At 49.5% G+C, this 22,588-nt stretch overlaps 1 protein-coding gene across 1 annotated transcript in view; it reads right to left on the bottom strand.

Moving 5' to 3' along the window:
• Positions 1–22,588, bottom strand: part of USP48 (ubiquitin specific peptidase 48) — a 30,525-nt gene that overhangs the window by 3,285 nt on the left and 4,652 nt on the right. Inside the window, exons 7-21 of the mRNA XM_076356344.1 lie at positions 21,268–21,401; positions 20,966–21,048; positions 20,491–20,670; positions 17,988–18,113; positions 15,776–15,925; positions 12,998–13,198; positions 10,936–11,050; positions 10,660–10,790; positions 9,148–9,219; positions 5,899–6,023; positions 5,618–5,740; positions 3,684–3,745; positions 3,049–3,159; positions 2,279–2,409; positions 1,937–2,043 (exon numbers count right to left, since the gene is read on the bottom strand). Of these exons, the coding sequence (XP_076212459.1) occupies positions 1,937–2,043; positions 2,279–2,409; positions 3,049–3,159; positions 3,684–3,745; positions 5,618–5,740; positions 5,899–6,023; positions 9,148–9,219; positions 10,660–10,790; positions 10,936–11,050; positions 12,998–13,198; positions 15,776–15,925; positions 17,988–18,113; positions 20,491–20,670; positions 20,966–21,048; positions 21,268–21,401 (1,851 nt within the window). The remainder of the gene's footprint in view (positions 1–1,936; positions 2,044–2,278; positions 2,410–3,048; positions 3,160–3,683; positions 3,746–5,617; positions 5,741–5,898; positions 6,024–9,147; positions 9,220–10,659; positions 10,791–10,935; positions 11,051–12,997; positions 13,199–15,775; positions 15,926–17,987; positions 18,114–20,490; positions 20,671–20,965; positions 21,049–21,267; positions 21,402–22,588) is intronic.

Raw genomic sequence — 22,588 nt, 5'->3', positions numbered from 1 at the left:
TCAGGAGAACAAGCTTCTCTATTGAATTGCAGGTGCTTCCTGCGGCTCAGGACCTACCCTCCTCTCTAGGCAAAGGGAAAGTCTCCAGGGGCCTGGACTGATTTCTTTCCCATTAGCTGGCTGATTCTCTGGTTCATCTAAGTGTACTGCGAAAGCCCTAACGTGGAGAAAGGAATATTATCTGTAAATTAAACACTTATCCATCCCTGCAGCAGACCGGCACAGGCACTCAGCACCATTATTTATGGGTCTGGAGGTTGTTAAGTAAATGAAATCTAAATAATTTACACAAACATATAAATAAAAAGGATGTTCACTTCTGTGTAAGTCACTCCAGGAGGCATGGATCTGCCGGACGCGAATTCACATCTACGCTTCGGCTGGAGCTGGGGTTTGCAGGAGCCCAGGAGACTGGCGCGCTCTCCATCCTGGATGCCTGAGAGCTCGCTTCTCCGTCAATGTATTTGCAATTAATGATGCAATCCCAGCTCCCAAACACCCAGCACCAACTGCAGCCTCCCCAGAGCCCTCCGGATTCCAGCGGTGCCGCCCTACGCTGATTTTATACGGCTGCGGCTTCCCTCTCGCAGCGTCAGCCAAAGGAGGTACCCGGGGGGTTGCAGAGTGGGGGGAAGAGCAGGGGCGAGGGGATGGGAAACGCTCCCCAACTTTGCAAGTCAAAACTGGCAGGGAAGGAAGCGGTGGCTTCGAGCGCTGCCGTCCGCAATCCTCGCTGGCAGTGCTGCCGCGCTGCTGGCAGGCATTATTGCTGCTTCGCATCTCGCCGAGGCTGCCCTGTTAATGAGGGACCTCGCAGGCAAGCTCTCGCCCCCTCTCTCCCAACTCCAGCTGCTCGGCAAAGAATAGCTGCCTGTTTTTTGCCAGCCCCACGTGCGAGCACGGTCCTGTCCAGCACCAGAAGAAAAAAAAAAAAAAAAAACACCAAAAAACCCTCCTCTGCACCAGAGCCAAGACAGAGCGTCAGGATTCAGCCTCGAGTCAGGCTGAAAACCCGCAGCTGATGGCTCAAGACCGTGCTGCGTGCTCTACATCTCGCAACCAAGGCAGAAACCCGTCCAGCCTCCGGCGCCCTGCAGCTCTCCGGGCTCCAGCTCCTCCCTTAAGATTGGCAGGGAGGTGGAAATCAATGAGAGGCAAAAAACCCCCACACACACCCTGCAAAGGTGCAGGGAACATCTTTATCTGAGCTCACCCCCGAGCCTTGGTTTCCCCTTTAAAGCGTAAGACAAGCCCTAAGGAGGAGGACTTACTTTAACCAGCTTTCGGGTACCTGTAAAGCCAGTTCTAGACCTGATACTGATCCCTTAAGACACCAGTAAAGCAGAGACATAATTCACAGCTTTGTGGGGGATCTTGAAAACCATCTCTAAGTTCACTGCTATTTCATCAGCATGGAGGTTGAAGAGCTTATTTCTATCTAGGAGTAAATGTCACTTGAGCAACCAAGAAAGGAAATGACAAATATCGGAGGGGGAGGAGAACAGGTAGAGCCTGATAACACGATTATGAAGAGAGAAATGGTTACAACATTGCCTAAAATAATCAAAGCTGGGAACATCCGTGAAGACACCTGATAACGCAAAGGATTCGGTTTGGCAAAAGGAAGCCTCGAGGAGACCAAGTTTTCAGAGCAGCTACAGCCAGAATTTTCCCATTTGCTATTTTTGCCAAAGCGATAGCTTCCACGAGCCGCAGAGCTGGGTGCTTTTTGCCCGCAGGGAGCGGCCCTGCCCACCAGCACCCACCATCACAGGTCACTCAGCGTCCCTACCAGCAGGTCCCACCCCTGCGGGGACACGGCAGGCCGCGACAGCCGTCTCGCCGCCACGTTTGGATCGTTATTTGGGTACCCGGTGCAGTTTCCGTTAAATGACACGGAGCCAGGATGAGCAAGGACGGAGGGAGAAAGCCGTACCTTTTTATTATCCACCACCTTATGGATGTAGATGGTTGCTTGGGTGTACTCACGCAAGTCCCGCTGCTGTTGGCATAACAGCCCTTCTCTGCACTCGGGACAGAGTTCTGGGGAGGCACAAAGGAAAAAAAAAATGTGTTTAATCGCTTCAGCTCCTTGGAGACACCTGCCCAACGCCTCTCACCGCTAACCCGGAGCGGCTCACATAGCCAGGGGCATCGGCCAAGCTCCGCGTTTATCCCCTTAGATCTGACCCTTTATCCGAAAAAGAGCCATTTCACAGGGAGGCGGCACCAATTAGGAAAAGAATAGGGCACAGGCAGCGGCAAAAGATTCACTCACGGGGCTCAGAGGCGTAAAGTGTGCTCTCGGGGTCCGCCCCGGCAGCTTGCGTTCGGGTAATTTTGATGACGTGATCCACGACAAAGAGTTTTTGAATCCTCTCCCACTCGCTGGGCCATATTAGAGCTATACTGTGCAAAGGAACAAGAACGTGCTTTATGACATGGAAAAGCCAAGCCCCGAGCTTCTGAACAGCCTCCCCTTTTCTTTTCAGCCTGTTAATGAAAGAAAAGCTGCAAAATCAGTCCGTAACTCCAGCTACACGGGAGGGCCTGTGTGCCCAAGGTAACAGGGAAACAGTAGCGTGCTATTAGTGACGCTGTTCTGCTCCAGTCATGCCAGAGGGAGGATGGAGGAGGAGAGGAGTGGAAGATCTGCTACTTTTAGTTCTGCATCATTGCAGAAGCGACGCTACGGAGCATGAACTCCAGCCCAGCGTCCAGCGCTCCGGGGGCAAGTCTCACAGAAAGCAAATCGTAAGGAAGCCGGATGTTTCTACGCCCTGGTCAAATTCAGGGTAGTTTATTGTTAGGAACTAGCCAAGCTGAAGTAAGCTCTCTTTTTTCCTGACCCAGCATCCTTCGACAACTTAGGTCTTGCCTTGCATGAAGGCTAAGGCGGGCCTGAAAAAGTGACTGTTAATTTTGTTCAAGGGAAAGCATTTGCTCCTCGTGTTGTTGCAGCTCAGCGAGCCTCCGGCAACATTCCCCGAGGCTCGCGAGAGCCGAAGGCACCCGGCAAAGGCAGATGCGTGAAGAGAAGAAACTCACAGTTTGGAGTCTTCTTTGGTCATGGAAGCGTAGGTGAACATGAGTCCCCCGTGGGGGCAGAGAAGGGCACTGTTTCCTACCGAGGACACGGGGCTGCATCGCGTCGGCCTCCTGCGCGGGCAAAGGAAAGCGGTTTGCAAAGCTTGGTCAGGTTATTTCACAAAACCCACAACTCTGCAGGCAGCCAAGAAGAAATCACAGGTGAATATTTACAGAATATTCCCAACAGGGAATATTAAACTACTACCGACGAGGAAATCAGATCTGCGTTCCTGCACGCTGCAAAATTACTCTCTTGTCTAACAGAGATTTCCATCTCCTGCCACCAGCAGCCCGTGGAAACAGGATTGAGCAGTGACCTTTGCCTAGGATACAGCTCCAGACAGATGAAAAAAACTAATCAGGTTACTATCTAATCCCACCATCTGGTTAAGACACGGTAAACAAGGAAATTCGGTTCCTTACAACGTATTACAACTGGTACGAGTCCTGCAAAAATCAGCTTCCTTGTTTCCACAAAGGCAAACCGCAGGTAGCTACACACCGCGCCGGGATTCAAAAGCAAAATCATTATCTACAGCCCCCCCCCCCCCCCCAAAGGAACAAAAAGCACCGAAAACCTCAAGCCAAGTTACCTGACAAATTTCCTCCATTCTTCTACAAAGAACTGTGAAACAATATACAGCTCATCTGTCTCCTGGAGGTGAAAAGAGGGGAAAGGAAAAAAAAAAAAAGGATCTTTTTTAATTAATCCAACAATAGAGAAGCGATGACTGTTCAGCTTTTTCTGCAGCGCTCATTCTCTTCGAGACCGCAGCGTTTTTACCATGACAACTCCATCCAAGCGCGCTGGGAAAGCCAAGTAAAATAATTTGGGATCAAGTACTAAGCACTTACATTACTAATCTCGTGTTTATTACGAAGTTAATTTAGCTTTAGATCCAATTACCTTTAATTCGCAGCAGGAAACGGTCATTTCCCCTGGAGCAGCTAAGACTCCCCAGCACCGTGTTTTCTCCCGCCGGGTACTCGGGGTCTAAAGCAGATGCATCTCTGCACCCCCATGGGTGTGGGGTGAGACCACCCTAACCTGCCCCATTTGCCTCACCCATCAAAATCCAGAAGTGCCTCCTTTTGGCAGCAGCCCGGGTTCCAAACCACAGCCGTGCACCCTCACGAGGCAGCGGTTTTAGGATAAACCGTTGTTTTCCTGTCCTAACTGATTCGCCATTAGATAGTCTGCTCCTGGACAAGAAGCCACCTAGATCCTAAAAGCTGGGTGACAAAATCATTTCCGTGCTCACCTATCCTCACCGCTTTCCCTAACGCAGATTTAAGGGCTCACTCCATCTCTCTGCAGGAAAATTCAGCACACCTGAGGAACATATACATTTTTTTAATCTCCCTTCACCTCCTCTAGATTAAACCGCTCTGCTTATTTTCTTCCCCGAACCTCAACTGTTTTGGAACCAGGAAAACTCACAAAGCTCGAGGGAGAGATCCTCAGCTCCTTTTTATCACGCTCCCTTGGGAAATTCAAAGAGAGTGGAGGACGTAGCCTCGCTGCCTGGAGAGACCCTCATATTTCGAGCTGACCCACGGTGATGGGCTCCAGCTTTCCATCACCTGGCTCCAGCTACGAAAGCAGACACAACCAGATGCTACCCTTAAATACCGCCGGTAGGACCTGGCAGCTCTCCAGCTCAGCACAAAGCGTTTCCCATTTAAACCCTTCTCGGGGCTCCCTGGTTCCGAGACACGGATCCACGATGACCTCAATATTTATTCACGGCTGGAGAAGGCACCCGAGAGCGGCAGGCTGCCCTCACACATAGGAGCGACCGAGGCAGACACCTGCCAAAGCAGCTTGGCAGGATCTAAGAGTCAATCATTAATCAGCACCGCGAGACATCCAGGAGCCAAGGCGTGGAGCCAAGAGCTTGTGCCATTTCTTTTCAGCCGCCTCGAAGCCCCAAGAAAGTCCCGGAGAGCTGCACGCTTGTACCAGGGAGAAGCCGGTACGAGAGGTCCTTGCACGACCATCGCTCCTATTTGCGGGGCTTCAGCGTTTAGGGAAGCTCCCCCCGAGCTCTCGGGATGCAGGAGCGTGCCGGAGCGCACGCGAATTTTGTCCGACCGGCAGCAAAAGCCTGGCCTGCACGGGAAGGCAGACGGAGGGTGGTGGAAAGCCGCCTCCGCCGGCACCGCTGCACTGTTTCGGTCCTTCTAGGGGCAGATGTAACCGCAGCAGCAATATTGTCGCTGCTTATCTAGCTGACTCCGGGCCAGCGACAGCTATGTTGGCACACGAGCCGTTCTCGTGTATCTTTAGCAGGGCTTTGCGCCAGCACAGCTAATCGGGGGAAATCACACCTCGGCACAGCACACGTGTAAGCTCCGCTGGCACGGGCTCCCCAGCGCAGGCACGGTCTCACTCGGACCGACTGAACGCTTATCAGGCAAGTCTCTCTCTTGCAGGCGAAATCAAATTTCTTAGGAGAGGGATAAAAGCCAATAAAAACCTCCCCCAAGCCCCACTAGGTTCCCCTCGTCGCACTCCTTCCCGTACCTGAGGCCAGCTGCCCAGGCAAGGTCTGCATTTATCATGAAACAGGTTCTGGAGAGAAGTCTTCTGCTCGCTGGCCATCATCTTATGCAGAGCTTCGTTCTCCTCCCCTTCGCGCTCCAAAATCTGCACGAAACAGTTAATTAGTCCACAGCTTCAGCTCCTAGCTGCTATTAAAAGGCGACATTACTTTCCTCCACTGCACTGAGTCGTATTAAAAAGAAAACCAGAAATATGACCGTATATTTACAGTCAACAAAAGGGTAACATGATTTGGCAAATACCTTGCACTGGGAACAGCACTCTTTGTTATTTGGGAATTCAGGGGCCTTTGGAAAATATTGCTTGAGTTTCTCCCAGGCTTCCTTCGAAACCACCCTCCGTTCGTTTTCGGATATGCACAGGTCACCTGCAGAGAGAGAGAGCCAAGAGAAGGGCTTTGCTCTTCATGTGCTCAGCGATATTTTCCAGCCCTAACTAGATTTAAGAGATTACAGGGTATAAATGTGCGTGGGGGGGAAGATATTCACGCACTTATCAGCCAACACCATGTCAGCAAAAAAAGAGCGCAACCAATACACAAAGTGACCTTCAACTTCTTTATCATTTCCTTGTTTAGACAGAAAAAAAAAATACTGTGACTTTTATTCATAAAAATGTCCTTTAGATTTCAAAGCTCATGAACCCAAGCAGCTGATCAAATACAAGCGGCGGTAGAGATGCTCGGAAAAGCAAGGACAAGCCAAAGAGGGCACAGGGCTACTGTTTTCTGATCTTGGCTATCCACAGCCACATTTTTATGGTGACTCCATTCACCAAGCTGCAGACTAGCTCCGTGCCCCATGAAACAGGAGCCAGGTGCTTTCTGCACCCCCGAAAAACAAAATTACCGCTGTATAATCTCAGATGGCTTCACGTGCCCGATCTAAGCACCTCAAAATCTAGAAAGGACAGACATTGCACCCTAGATCTGCTCTAGGGAATAACTGGGGCGTGAAGAAACGAAGCAAGATTTACCAGCTACCCCCCCGACGACTTGGCTGCTGTATTATTTATCCTGATGCTCAAAAAACCCCAAGAACGGTTTAGCACGAGGCATTTGTGCTTGTCATTTTAGCGACAGAAGTAGCAGAAAGGTCACGCTCGCGCATTTGGACACCGCGCGTATGCACGCCGACACGCGCTCCGGTGGACAAACAAGGCTTGGAAAAGCCGGAGAAGGCGAGGGCTCGGGGATCCGACCAGCCACCCGCTTGCAGGCTTGACGATCGCCAAGGGGAAAACACAACCGCATCTCCCTACGAGACAGCGGCTGGGAAGTCAAGGCACGGCTGTGCTACACGCAGTCGCGGCGAGAAGTAAGAGGAACGGTCGTTGCAACACCGAGACGCAAACGGGATTTGGACGCGGCATGGGAACATTCATGCCTCAACGTGGATTTCACCAGCAAGAGGGAAGCAAGACAGCAACTGCCAAGTCGCGGCGCTGAGGGCGCGTCCAGCAAAGGGCACGATACCTTATTATCTGCTTTTCTATAGCCTGAAGAGCTACATATAAAGAAGACAGGGTGAAAAGGCTCCCTCCTCCCCGCCCTCCGGTAGCTCTTTAACGTTACAAGCAGCTCCTCAGGCCCACGGACCCAGTCAGCTTTCCTCGCTCCAGGCAAGCCTGGATTTCTGCCAGCCCCGAAGGGGGAGAAAAAAATAGCAACGCTCCCCTCCCGCTTTTCCTCTAACAAACAAAGGTCGGGCTGGACGGCTTCAGTGCAGCACTTGGCCACTTGTTCTTCATCAAACGCGACCAAGTGGCCCAGCTTTACCGTATGAGGAGGCAGGACCAGGCTCCTTTCCAGAACCAGCAAGGATAGGGGGGGGTGGGGGGAAAAAAAGGAGCTTGTACAAATAAGTGCCTTGACACCGTGTGATTAATGAAAACAGATTAATAGGCTGTTGAGCGGAAGAGGTGGAAAAAATCAGATCTGGGTGTGCGGGGAACAAGTGCTTTGCCATCTGGAAGAAGATGATCCTAACCGCTGCTGACCCTGCTTCCCCCTCCAGGGACGCGTTTTGGGCATGGACATCAAAGAAGTCTTAACTTGGTATCTGGAAAAAATTATTCGCTGGGGTCGGGCAGCTACCGGAGAGCGAGAAATTGCAGCAAAGATGCAAAGGGACTTCTTAAGGGGACGCCTGGATGGCATTTCTGGAGGCCAGCCAGACCTCACAAATAAAGCCCTGGCTTTTCCAGAGCCTACCATGAAGGCAGGAGCTTCCTCCACGGCAAAAATTAAGGCTGTATGACCGAGACTACAGATTTGCTGATACGCTCCAGAGGGAAATTTTAAAGGCGAAAAGGTTGTTTTCCATGAGTAATTGGAGGTTAGCTCAAGACGATGAAATCTGACCCGCCAGCGGCCCCCATATTTGACGTTATTTATTCTGATATGACCCAAAGTCACAGATCAACTAGCAATTTACCAGCATGGTATTTTCAAAGGCCTGTTGGCCTATTTTTATCATGTCTGGCTACATTAAATGTTTCATCACCACGCTGCATGCTTTTATTTAACAGCAGCAGCCTCCCGGCAATAAGAAATACGGCATTAAAGGCTCTGAAAAACAGTTAACGCCGTGACAAAGTGCTTAAACGCTCTGCTTTAAAATGAGGCTTTATCAAGCCATTACTCTACATCCTTGATTAGCCTTGATGACAGGAGGTGTGTTGCTTATTTATGGCATGTTTCTTTCTTACTAGGAACAAGATCAAGCATCCCTGGCAGGGAAGTTGATGCCTCCAAACAGGAGCTTACCAGAACAGAGTTATGTCTGGGAGTGACATACAAGGTAAAAAAAAAAAGTGAGATTTAAACAACAGGGTAGCCAAGGATGTAGCTAACGAACTGTCGCTTAGCAAAACAACTAACATCGGGTCAAAACCTTATGTAAACGGACAGCAAAGCACAGCAGGTTGGTAAATCGATATCCTTAGCGGTCCCAGCCGCTCGCAGATAAGCCCACGTTTCTACAGTTGTTAGGTAAGTGCTCCTGTTTTGATGTAAACCGGGAAAATAAATGCGTACTCTCAGCTCCCACCTTGACTGACTTACACCACCTGTTTTGCTCCTAATACTTTTGGAGCTTCCAAGGGGCTGCAGATCCTTGGTGCTGCCCTCACTCCATCACGTCGCTTCGCTAGCGAGAGGAAGAGATGCTCGCTTCCGCAGCCGCGCACTTCCCGCAGCATCCAAGCATCTCTGCGTTTGCACCCCTTTCGCTGCCTTACCAAACCTGGACTGCAATGTGATAGCGCTCGCAAATAAAAGCCCGAAGTTTGAGCGTCAAGAAACACCAGGCAAATGAGAATTAAGCGCATTTGCTCAGTAACTACTCATGTTGGCCTTAGATATGAGAATTAAGCGCATTTGCTCAGTAACTACTCATGTTGGCCTTAGATGGAGCAAAGGCTACAAGGTTAATGTCTTCAGCAGTGGGCAACAACAGATATATTCAGCTCCATCCCCCGTAGAGACTTACCATGTGGGCAAACGATGTCTTCATTAAAATTTAACTCCTCTTCCTCCTCTCTCTTCTCTTCATTTGATTCATCTAATTAAAAAAAAAAAAAGAAAAAAAAAAAGAAAAGAAAAGAAGATTGCAGAGAGTTCCTCTCCCAAGGAAAGGAAAAACGTTTGGGGGAAAGGAGCACGGTTGCCTTTCAAGTTGCGGTTGCCTTTCAAATTGCGGCAAAACCCTTAAACCAAGGGAAACTTTGGAAGGAAATTTGTTATTCTCAAATGTCTTGGCCTCTGGGCAGGCGGGATTACAGCCTACAGGCCATGTAGGAGTGCTTTGAAGTGCGTGGAGCACAAGCCCGTCCTTTGTGAGATTACAAAGGACGCATTTGTTACGGCTAAAACACCACAGGGGTCCACTGCTCCCAAAGATCTCGGAGTTTAACCTAAACACAAGCCTAGGTAAGAGCGCAGGGAGCAGAAACCTTCCTGGCAAAATATTAGTCCGCTCTTTGCCTTGAGGATACTGATCTAAAACAGATGCTGCCTGACAAACTAAGGGGGAGCCTGCCAGGGGTTTGACAAGCCCCACATTAATGTATAAATTATAGTTAAGAACTGTAGCTCCGTAGACAGAAGCGCTGGCCACTGAATTGGAGCATCATAAACACAATAATGTGTTAGTAAGAGTCTCTAACGACCCGCCTAACCAGCAAGTTGGCTTGTGAGCAATTCAAGTGCACTACTGGGAGTTGCAACCTGTTGTGAAACAAAGGTCACGCCCAAGGAATGAGGAGTGGTAACTCAGCGGAGAAGTACCCTTTTCTCAATGAATGCTCCACCAGCAGCGCCAGCTTACAGCCAGCTTACAGATATTATCAGGAGGGCTGCGGTATCTGGTGTTCTCGGAGCCTTCAGCAAGCCCAAGATCAACGCCATTAGCTGATCATCTCCACTTTCATTCAAACGAGCTTCTTGCCCTCAGTTCCAAAACCAAAAGCTCGACAAAACATCCAGTTTCCAAAGGTTTAAAGAGCAGAAGGCAAATAAAAAAACCCCATCTATTCTCACAGACTCATGATACGGGCACAGAAGAGAGTCTAATTCATGATCTTTTCTTTCCCTGGGCTGCGTTTTGCCAGAGCTGCTTTACCAGCTGCGCTGTTTCATCCACAGACCTTCGCAATAAACATCTTCATCCCTTCCCCAAGGTAATTTTCATGTTTCTTCCTCCCGTGTGCTCTCTCATTCAGATGAAAGCGGATGGAAAGATCACGTGTCTGGGGCGGTAATTTTACACAGCTTTGTAAAACTACGTTATTACCTCACCTTCTTCTCTGGGTACGAAGATCACCCAGCAGTTTTGAAGCTTATCAAATAAAAAGCTCCTTAAATGAAGGAGCTTTTTCTTTGATTTATTATCCTTCCTTCCCTACTCATACAAGGGAAGCAAAACAGCTACAGGAACACATGATGTGTCTTTTGTTAGGAGGTATCAGTCAGAGCTGGTGGGTCTCTATAGCAGCAGAACTACCTTTGTTTTGTGCATTCCCATTCATTTTTCCATTACTGTGCTCTGCGTCTTCGTCTTGCTCATTTAATTGCTCCAGAGCCAACTGACGCCAGCTCCGCAAGGACGCCTTTCCAACCCAAAACCCGTCGTTCCTGCAGGGAGAGAGAACAGCGCTGGCAACGCAAATCACAACTCCGTTCTCCTTCAGAGCCCAAACAGTAAAATCTTTAGGAAAAAGCTATTTAAGCGCTTCTAAAAAATCTCTGACAACGTTTGAAAGCGTCGGGACTTACGTACCCCTTGACTGTTATCTTCAGCAGGTTCGTAACGGTTTTGTAGTCTTCGTTTAACTGGTTTTTCAGTCGCAGGATTCGACACCTTTCTACCACGCAGTCCTTGCAAAGTGCTTTGACTGGGGGGAAGAAGAAACACAATTTATTGCGCAGGTGGCCGAGCTGCTCGCTGGTTTGATCGCACTCAGACAGGTATGTGCCAACTATCCTGCCTCACGACCGCAGATTTCACAGGTGAATGAGGAGATCCTTGGGGTTACTGCCAGATCAGGCCACATTTGAAGCTTCAATAAGCGTAAAACGCTCCAGATGAGGTGTGATCTGTTCCGCTAGCTTCACAGCTCTCCGCTGCCGATATCAACAGCTTGCAATTACAGCTGCGAGCCAGGTCACGCCAATACAGACACGGGAGTCAAAAGGCACGACAGTTTAGGCATATGCAAGAAAAAAAAAACCCCGTATCACGGCACTTTGCAAGCTAAACCCAGGAAAAAAACCCCCGTCTGCAAAGCTACGCTGGACCAACAGGAGCGGGGACCCTACGGCCGGGCATGTATCTTCACCTGGGAGCAAGAGGGTCGCACCCAAGGAAGCAAGTCGGAGAACGCAGCGCATCCGATCCATCCCTCCCAGCTGTACTCAACGAAAAAACCTGCAGGCGATCTTCCAGTTGACTAATAAACGTTGGCCTGGGTTTTTTTGTTTGTTTGTTTGTTTGACAAAGGCTGCCTGCATCACAGCAGTTTCTGCTGGCTGCGTTTCTTCCCTATAAGCTCCTAGCAGGAGCTGAGCTAATTTGGTCTCAGTGGGAGTTATTGAGCTCCTTTATAAAAGAAACTAAGCCTGGGGCTTGATTAAGGGATGCCCGAAGACTGTAGGGGCTGGGCTGACCCCCAAAAAATCAAAATGCATGACGGATGTGTGCAACACAAGCACATAAGCTAACAGGTATCTGCTTCCTTCGGATGAGGCGGCTCAGGAGAGGCTAGAGGTGAAAGACAGTAAATGATTCTCTTGGCCCGCACACATTCCGTGCTGCTCCGGAGCACGGGCTGCTGGCAAGAGGCAGCACAGATCCGCACGCTCCACGAAACGCTGCCTACACAGGATCTGTAGGTGCTGCAGGCACGGAAAATCATTTTCAAGAGTCTGGGGGGTTGCATGTGCAAGTTTAGTTATTTTCTAGAATCACCTTCATAAAACCATCCAAGTATTACGTTTTCTAACCTAAATGCACCATTTGCTTTCTCAGAAATTCCTCCACGCACAGCTCTTCCCAGACAGAGCAGCACCGAGACCCCCCCTGGAGCACTGCGTCCAGCTCTGGGGTCCTCAGCGTAAGAAAGACACGGACCTGTTGGAGCGGGTCCAGAGGAGGGTCACAAAAATGATCAGGGGGATGCAACACCTCTCCTGTGAAGAAAGGCTGAGAGAGTTGGGGTTGTTCAGCCTGGAGAAGAGGCGGCTTCGGGGAGACCTTATTGCAGCCTATCGGTACTTAAAGGGGGCTTATAAAAAAGATGGCGGCAGACTTTTTAGCAGGGCCTGTTGCGACAGGACAAGGGGCAATGGCTTTAAACTAAAGGGGGGTGGATTTAGACTAGATATAAGGAAGAAATGTTTTACGCTGAGGGTGGTGAGACACTGGCCCAGGTTGCCCAGAGAGGTGGTGGGTGCCCCATCCCTGGAGACATTCCAGGTCAGGTTGGACGGGGCTCTGAGCGACCTGATCCAGTTGAAGATGTCCCTGCTCATTATGGGGGGGTTGGACTAGGTGACCTTTAAAGGTCCCTTCCGACCCAAACTATTCTATGATTCTATGAACTCAGGTCTGAAACAGACCCTGCAATCAGACTAACGGTATTTGTTTGAATGCTAATGTAATTAAGCGATATTAAAAAAAATCACCCGCAAATAACAGCACAGCACAAAAGCTATGCGCAGAAATAAAGTTATGATGATAAAGGATGGCTCAAAATGGGGCTGGGACCAGAACAAGGCTCTAAAACACGTTCAGCACGTGAGAACATGACTTGGAGGGGGCGTTTTCTAGCCCGACACCTTACCGTTCAGCCGGGGCCCTCCTCCGTATCTCCTGTAGAAGAAGTCAGCCACGTACTCCGATATCCTCTTCATAATGGATATTTTATCCGGATGCAGTTTGCCGTGTGAGCACAGGCAGGCTGTGTTATCTATAGGTTTTGGAGGAGTAGACTCATCCAGCCATTTCTGCAGCCATTCGAGAGAGATGAAGTCGTACGGGGAACCTGGGAGGGGAAAAAAAACACGAAGAGAAACAAGCCCGTATGTGTCAGCTAACACACAATACAGCAGATGGTATTTTTGTAATTACTCTGATATTCAACTGTACTTTTAAAAATTAACAGGCTATCGCTGTGGATTAAATCTCTGCGGTACAAGTTTTCAAACATCTGACACAGCTTCCCTCGTCCAATCCTCATCTCCGTATCGCAGATTTAGGAGACGGGAGCCACGTGAAATTAAGACAAGCGGTCATTTTGAATTCAAGCAATCAATATGAAACAGCGGAGCACTCCAAGTAGGAAAGGGAGCGCTTTCACAGTGCTAAACCTTTAGGGACTTATTGGAGAGTAGTCGAGGAAAGGGGAAGGTTTTCCTATCGTCCATCGAGGGACAGGTATAATATTTAAGTTACGGTCATACGTTAAAGGCTTTTTCTATAACACAGCGAGCTCATCGGGGTAAACTGAAAAATAAAAGGCAACAACAGCAAAGAGACAAGGTCAGAGTTCGCCCCGTCCCTTCAGCGCCCAAAATTTCAGTGTTCTTCTGGGCTGCTCTTACAGCCCTGGGCGAGAAACACTCGCACATTTTAAGCTCTACAGTGCAAACAGAAACTTGCTCAAATTTTTTAGCATAAGCGTCATTTTGTTTTGAAACAGAGCAGCAGGCTTGCCCTTGTTTGCTAAAGGAGAAACACCTCGCACAAAGCCAAGGTTCAGGAGCAGGTCAGAATCTGCAGGAGCAGCGAAATAGCTTTGGGTGAAACCCCTGTATCTCGGTATCGAGACCCAGTATCGATGTGGAAACCCTTCTGCGAGATGACTGGGAAATCAGGAGGAAATTAAACCCATCCTGCTGACGCGAGGAGGGCAGCTCTGAAACCGAGGGGAAACGTAACCGTTAGTTACATTTATCAAACGAACACAAATCCTTAACGTTTCATACACAGGAGCGACAGAGAAGCTACAGGAAAATACTTTCTCTTCCAGCTTGCACGGGATCTTTGTGAAGCCGGGCTTCAAACCCTCTTTCCTCTGCAGGATAAATCAGCAGTATTTTCATCTTACGCAATGCCATCAGAGATACACAGCCATGACCTCCAGAGAATTGCAACGCTGTCAGAAATGGTTTGCTAGTTTGGGATGAAAGCTGCCTCCCCCCCGGAAAGTACGTTTTTCTGGGGCAGGCTACGCAAAGCTGGCAGAAAATGTGTCTGCACAGCTGCAGAGAGAGCCCCGAGCTCCTGCAGGACTGGACCCAGAGCAGCTCCGGGGTAACGCTGCCTCCAGCTGTGCTGGCAAGCTGCTGTGCCCAGGACGTGCCCGGCAGCAGATGCCCTCAGGGCAGTGCTTCAGGTCCTGCCATCTTCAAATTGGGGCAGAGGAGCTTTACCTGCACTTGTACTAAACATCTTTTTGAGATCCATCCCTCTGTCGTGTTAGAAATGCCAAGAGCAAACTATTCTGCTTCTGCTAAGGGGGAGAGAAAAAACACACCGGCGTTGTGCTCGCTGCTCCTTTTTAACGGTGACTCACGGCAGATTCATACCTCCACCACAACTTTGATTTAACGGTGACATTTTAACACCGCTCAGGCTTGCGAGGACTCGGCAAGATGAGCTGCGACATCCTCCTGTTCGTGAGTTAAGCGCCCGTTGTCTGCAAACCCAGGTTCATAAATTGAAGAGGCAGACATTTATGGGAGCTGAGGAGTCTGCTGTTCGGCTACTCGAGCCTCACTGCTGGTTCTGAGCGTTGAGCAATGAATATTAAAAGCTAAAAATCAAATTGTCTAACAGGCTACACAATTAAACGCATTTTAAAGTCTTTAATTACAAATGTCCTGGAGTTTTTAGGAGTTGAGCATAGTGGAGAGAAACTCCCCACGCTGGATGGACGGAGCAAGTGCCCCTACACTTGTTTTGAGGGAGACGGGAGAGAAAAACAAGGGGGGGGAATAAAAATCCTTGTGCTCAGACACACCAAGGCGACGAGACACGAGGAGTAGTAGGAAAGGATTAACCCCAGTCACTCATCGGACAGACTACGAAGCTTAGACGTGGGGCTTTCGAAGCCCTGGCGGGGATCAATCAAATCGTTTTCTGCTGGAGGCCAGGCATTCTCGTACCCTGTTACCTGCCGATTAATTCGGGTCAACAGCTCCCAAACTTGACGTGAGCTGGCAATTTGGGACCAGCCAGTTATTCTGCCTCGATGCTACTAACCGCTAACGAGATGAGCTGCTCACCGGGCAGAAGAAAACAGTCACGATGCATGGAAGCACACAGGAGACTGACTGATGGGGAAGGAGCAAGAGGGAATTAGCGACGCCAGAGGCCATTAGAATGAGCAAAAAAAGGAGAAAAATAGGTTAAGGCAGAAAAACAAGGGAGGGAAAGCAAATCCTAAGCACGCACACAGCAACAACAGACAGCGATCGCTCTCCTCTTCCGAGCGGCCTGCAGCTAATGCCTTCCAGCAAAGCGCTCGGGCCACAGAAGCAAGTTGTGGGTTAGTCACAAAACATTACTAATCTTAACAACGGTCTACTACAAAATACTACCACAATATCTTACAGACCAGCTTCAGCGGGTAACCTTTTGTAGAGCTCCTTCACCTCTTCGTGTTTGATTTTGCCTCTGGCCACGCTCTGTTTGCGCATCTCGGCCATTTCGTTGCACCACTCCTCAAACTTGCAGTTATCACGCTCTACCAGCTCCTGCAGAAAAGCTGTTGGGAAAGAAGAAAAAGCAGTCGTTTCAAGGAAAAATGCCAATTATGTTAATTATCCCTGCGATCGGTTATCTGGGGATAGCAAGCAAGCCTAAAAATTCCCCCACACAGCTACCGACATACGAGGCCTTCCCGAAAGCCAAGCACGTGGATGTTGCTCTCTCCAATATTTACGGTTGTAGATGATTAAATGTAACTATCCTGCGCAATACAACGGCGCCCAAGAAAATAATTTACTCGGGGCTCGGTTGCTGCGCTAAGAGAAATCCTTTGCTTGCTAACAAGCCTACGCCGAGCGCTGGCAGTCGCGCGAAGTGCAACGGGGTTTTGGTGAGAGGCTGCAGAGCCGGAGCACGGCAGGACGCTTTGCTGCCTGCTTCAATCCCTCCCTGCTATTCCTCTCGCTCCAGCCATTTCTCTACCTCCCACCGAGAGCAGCTCCTCTGTGCTGCCAAGGACCCGTCGTTCCCAGGGCAGAAGCGAGAGCTTCTTGCCCTACTGATACACCCGAAGCCTGTCCCGACGTGCAGCCCCACCGGTACGCGTGATCTCAGCGAGAGAGGTCGAGCATGTTGCAAACCCAAGGGCAAAAAGCCCTCAGGAGATGGGAGATAAGCCGGGGCAGATCCGGGTGTCGACGGAAAGGTGAGGGAAATGGGAATTTTTGCTGTCGCGGATGGAAAAAACCCGAACAACCCAAACCTCAGCAGGGGAAAAAAAAGATAAAACACTTCCCTCGCAGGGCTGGTGTGAGGGAGGGGGAAAGCACTGCTTATCTGAAGCCTTTTCCTATTTAGCACTATTCTGAAGAGCTAAAATATTTCCAGAAAGGCTAACGCTTGCGCGGCCAGAGAGCACAATATCCACCTCGGAAGAATACACGGTATTAAAAAACAACCAGCTTGACCCCCTTGAGGTCAGAGCCAAGTTACGTCTCTCCACTGTCCCGGAAAAGCCGCTTTTGACAGCATCAAAGCAAAATGCCTCAAATTTACAGTTGCATGAAACCTCCCCGCAACCGCACGGCTCGACTGCTGCCCTTCGCTCCCTGTTCCTTGGCAGGCTTCCACGTGAAACAAAGGCAACCGCGGGGCTGCGCAGGAATTTGGAGCTGGGTGGAGAGGCTTTTGCCGAGTTATTGTTTTGGGCAGAGGGGTAGGAGGAAAGGGAGCGCAAGAGAGCTCAGGAAACAGACTGAAAATGCAGATCCGAGGCAGGAATTAGGACTAATTCCCAAAGCTGCATGGCTCGGAGGGTGGGTTTTGGTGGTGGTGGGGCTGGAAAAGGTTTGGTGCCGTTACTGGGGGGGGAAAAAGCCGTATGATTTACCCCCTCCGAACAAACGGCAGAGGTCCAAAGGGGACACGCCACCTCTGCTGTCCCCGCTTCGCAGAAGAGGGAAGAAGGTGGAACACACCTCCCTCCCCATCAGCACCAGGGGCCTAATTAATATTTCTAATTGAGTAGCGCGCAAACGCGAAGCATCATTAAATCCACAGGCCAAACCTACAGGGATTTCTGCCACCCCCAGTAATTCTAAAGCAAGACACGAACGCGCTCATATAAAACTCCTGTTAAGGGCTTGCATCCTCTTATTTTCATGCCGTTCATTCTCAATATGGCAAAGATTAAGCACTCGCAGAAGAAACCTGACATCTGTCAGGATTATTCACCTCCAGCACAGTACATGCACTGCCAATGACATTTAACCACGCTGTTCTCCTTCGCCTTCAGGAACCTGAGCGAATCCCAACGCCGCCGCCGCCGCACGGGGCTCCCAGCGGGATGATCTCCCCCTAACCCCTTCCCATCTCGTCTCGCTGGTTTAAGATAGCGAGGTCTGGGCGGGCACAGGGGTGGGATCATCAGGCTAGTATTATTTAAGTGCTAGGAAAGCCCAGGGGTTTCACCGGTCACGACACCGAGCTGCCATCCGGCACCTTCGGGGGCTCACGGACAGCGGTCACAAAAGGGGCTTCGAGCAAAACCCCGACTCCTGGCCCGACCTGGAGCATCACAAGACGAGATGAAGAGGCCAGGAGAGTCAAAGCTCACTTACCTGGTACTTCGACCGTCAGAGATTTCTCACGCGTTTGCAGCCTGTATACCAGCATGTAAGCGTTGCGCGAGCAGTGAGTCCCTTTCCCACACTTAGGTTTACGAGTCTGGGATTTGGAAGGTTCCGCTGTGGTACAGAAGGCAAAACATAATAAACACACAAGCTCGCTTACCGATTCTCCGTTAACGGGACAAGTTTGCCACCTAGCCGGCTTCCCTCTCCCCACTGCGCTCTGCCGGGCCTCTTTTTGCCAAGCACTGGGCTTGGCACGAGCCAGAATTGTATCCCAAAGCAAGACCCAAATCCCTCCAGCATTTCTGGAGGCAGGGTAATTCAAAGGGACTAAAATTAGGAGCCTGCTCTGAACCGCCCTCTGCAAGAGCCTTTCTTTTCTCCCCAATTAAACCTCACCGAGCCAAAAGTAGCTCTTGCAAAAACATCCTTTCTCCCCTCTGCCTCTTGTTCTGGTGTCCTGACACCGAAGAACGGAGTCAAATCCTCAGGGGAGAAAATCTTATTTACAGGTGATTGCGTATGTGAAAAAACACGCACCCTTCTGTTGGGCAACAAAGCTTTTAGGGAGCGAGCAGCAGCCACGGAAACGGTCATTTCAGAGCAGCTGGTGGTGCGATGTAAACTCGTGTTGCAAGAGTTGCCGTTTCCAGACAGACTGCCAGGCAAGGAAAAAACACTTATCTACAGCTGCAGCTTCAAAAAATCAACCAGGTTTTTTATTTAAAAAAAAAAAAAAAAAAAAGGAACAACCCTCCATAGGTCAAACTCTAAATGGAACATTGAAATATTAAGAAAAGCGTCTGTCTTTCCCAAATTCTGGAAAAACGCACGTGCCTCTCCCACCACACCATCCAGAGGAATTCCTAGATGCTCTTTATTTGCATTTTCTCCAAATATTTTCTAAATTGTTCCCATCTGCGTGGCCAGGCCGCCGGACTCTCCCCACAGCAGACCTCTGCTTTACGTTACCGACCTTCTCCTGCTGTTGCATGCGTTTGTAACAAAGAAGAGTCTCAGTTTTGCTCGGAGTAGGCAAACAACATCAGCACTTGATAAAAATATTAAGGCTCCCAGCCTAGAGAGGCTTCTAAACACGCTTTACCTACATTCTTCAAGCAGCCTCGTATTTCAGCAAGAATACTTACTTGTGGCTAAGCATAAACCTTTACAAGATCGAGGCCACAGTGGTTTATTTGCATCTTATTCTGCTACGCTGGGTAACTTGGGAGGTTAAAAAGAAAGGCTGAGAAGCTCTTGTTTCCTTTCGGGGCTTATTTTTCTGTCTTACACCACTAGATGTCTAGCCAGCTCCACAATTTGGTTGCGAGCAAGCAGTAGTCAAACATTAACAGGATGACAAAGGTGCTCCGGCGGCAGCCAGCGTTTATGTACGTCGTGATGAAATGCAAGAAGGTGTTTACTAGCAAGAGAGCTGAAAATAAAGCGGCATCATGCAGATGCATGCACGGAAGGAAATGGGAGAGGGAGGCTAATGCCCCATGCCCGCTCGAGGGCGTGCTCAGGCTGACGTGGCTTTACAACAAACTAAGGGAGCAAATAGGTCTGAGGGCGTCTTTTCATTAAGCTGTTATTTAAGGATGCTTTAAAGAAAGGCAACATTTCATAAAGTTCAAGTGCAGCAAAGCACGAGCGTCCTGGTGGGCCGCTGTTTCTGGGAACGGACTGCTCGCGTTATAAGTGAAATTCCTGGCATTAACTTCCCCGTTTCCCGACACCGCAAAGCATCCTGCGCTAAGGAACACTGAGCGACTGCAAATCCGAGCACTCAAAATGCCAACTTAATGCTGAACCGCTCCTATATCTCGACTGCAGACTGAGAAACCCGCAGGCCCAGCCTCAGCCCAAGGTCTCCAAGAAATCAAGACCCTGCCCTGTCCAGGGAACACGGTTATCTGCGGCAGCACCAGGACACCGGCACGAGACGAGCCGACGACGGTAGAACAGGAGAGCGCAAAGGAGAAGCAAAGAGTGCAAAGCAAAAAGGCAGTTTGGGCTTCCAAGCCATTATTTGGATCAAGATTTTTTACGGAGACTCTTTACTGACCCCAAGTAAAACACCTCAGTGGAAATATAAACATAACGTGTTAAGGAAACTGAAAGTGATCTCGTTATCTGTTCCTAAGCCTCCTTCTGCAGGCCGGCCAAGGAAGCGGCGACTTGCCTGTTTCATCCCGATAGACAACTGCTGCCCGAGTTATCGGTGTCTTATCTGCCATGCGGCAGGCAAGAGAAATACTAGAGTAGGGGAACTGATCATGAGGTGTGCGTAAACACTCACACGGGGCTGAAACGAAGAAAATCTGGCTGCAATTAACAGAACCGCCGTTTCACACGTTACTCCCAAGACGTGACAGCACGCGTAGGAGCACTTTTGTTTTAAGAGTAACAGGGCCTCCACGTATTCAGCCTCCGTGTTTTTGGTGAAAAGAGTTATTTTAAAAGGGCACTCACAACTTAAAGGTTTTACCTAGATCTTCCTCAATCCCCAACTGCAGTTTCTTCCCCTCCATCTTTTCTATGTCTTCGTCGTTAAACTTGTACCACTCGCCCGTCTGCGGATCCTTCACGTGGGCGATGTAGTGCCCGGAGTACGCGCTCACGCCGCGGTGTATGAGGACAGCACTAAGTTCATATACGTAGACGCCGTCTGGAAGGAAAGCGGCAGTTATGTAGCACTCTGGATGAAACAGCACAAATCTTTTCTTTCCCAGCACTTAAATGTTTTCGCAAGGCAGCAGACAAGAGACTTGAACTCGCATCTCTCCAAGACCTTGTTAAGTAGGTAGTGGCTTCCACGACCCACTTAGCGAGGCAGTTATTTGAAACGCGGGCTTCAAACAACTCTTGACATAATTTTCCATCAAAAAGGGGATTCAGAGATCGCCTCTTATCTGCCGAGGGGCGGTGGGTAAAGCTAACAAAACACAGCGCACGAAACTCACTTTTTTGTTCCATAAAAGGCTCCATGTCAAGCAGCTCGGAGAAGCCGATGTAGGTGTTGAGCTTTTTCTTATGGCCAGTTTGTCTGTGCGGAGGCAAAGCTTCGGTTCAGGGGACAGCAGTAACAGTTCACATCTCAAAATAACTCTCCTCGAGACCCACCGAGCATCCCCGGAGAAGTTCACGCGCGCACTCAATCTCTCAAATCAGTGCGGAAAGGGCAGAGCAGACGACTTTCCAAAGAGCTTCCACGCAACCCGGGGCGCTCCCGCTTTTACAGCATGCTCTCCAGCGAGAGGCTTACCTGTCAAACACGAAACGCATCAGCTGCAGGTTGAGCGTGCAGGGAAGACTGAGCAGCCTGATCTTCCTCGTGGCGTTCTGCTTGCTCTGACAAGTTTCGCAAAAATAACGATTGTCCCCTTCCAATTTTTCTTCCTGAGCGGGGAGGGGAGGCAGAAAGAAAGGTCTTGAGAACAGGTTATCGCTGAAAAGTCAACCAGTCCAAGCTACTCAACAGCTGGAGACTGAGAAGCACGGAAGTTATTTTAACCATTTAAGTCTCTACCCAGCTGCTTTCCAATATAATCTCTTGGTTAAAAATGCACGCTAATAAATGCGCTTTCAGCATGGCCATAGCAGGCTGCTCTCGCTTTAAGGAAAATTTTAGACCGCATCAAGCCCTGTTCTCAGGTCGCTTACGAGACGGTCAGGTTTGCTCTCCGCTTGACTGATTCGGTTTATACTGAGGGCTATGGAAAAAGAAAATAATTAAATCGCCCTTTTACGAGCTCACATGGACCAAGTTAATGTAAAGCCACTTTTTAGCCTGGAAACTACAATCTTCCTGTGCTCAGCCACACAAACATCACCGTGTAAGAGTCATTGTCTACGCCTAAGTAGATCCAACGGCAGGATTAAGCCAGAGGAGAACTCCAACTGCCTAAACAAGGTCACTGGGCTGTTTCATTTGAAGGAGGAGCAGACAAACTTGAAGTTCACCGCTTCAGGATTTTAATGCGCGTACACAAACCCGTCTTTTTTCATAGCAGACCTTCCGCAAGCAGAGCAACCGGTTTGCTGAGCGCGCCAGCGAAGCCGCTGCCCAACAGCCAGACAGCTCAGGTAGAGAGTCACGTTTCAGGTTAGTTCTGTCCTAAATATTTTTAGTTGAATCCACACCTCGAACCTTTAACGTGCCAGATCTTAACTTAAGATCTAGGCAAATTTTCAAGTCGAATTAAGAGCGCTTGCAGCTATTCCCGCAGCTATTCCCGGCCCTCCCTAGTATTTCTGAGAGCACGTTTTAGAGCGGGGAATGTCTCCTGTTGCTATGCAGATGAGCACCGATACAGAAAACACAAAAAGCAGCCATTCTCCCGGTGCTATCCATGACAAAGCACGCAGGGACTTTTTGTCAGACTTTGGGGACTTTTTCCCAACTTTGCTGGGAAAGTATTTTAACTAAACATGTGACTTTAAAGCCGTAACATGGCTTTTTAAAGCCGTAACACGCGCATGTGCTACGCTCTGGTCCGGAGCCGCTCCTTGCTGGTATGACTCAATCCTCATTTTCTGGGTCCGCAGAAAAAAACATTTCCTTTTGGATGTATCTCAGAGACAAC

The sequence above is a fragment of the Aptenodytes patagonicus genome, chromosome 19 (genome assembly GCF_965638725.1).
Source record: "Aptenodytes patagonicus chromosome 19, bAptPat1.pri.cur, whole genome shotgun sequence".
NCBI classification, from domain to species: domain Eukaryota; kingdom Metazoa; phylum Chordata; class Aves; order Sphenisciformes; family Spheniscidae; genus Aptenodytes; species Aptenodytes patagonicus.
This window is presented reverse-complemented; position numbering and strand designations above follow the sequence as displayed.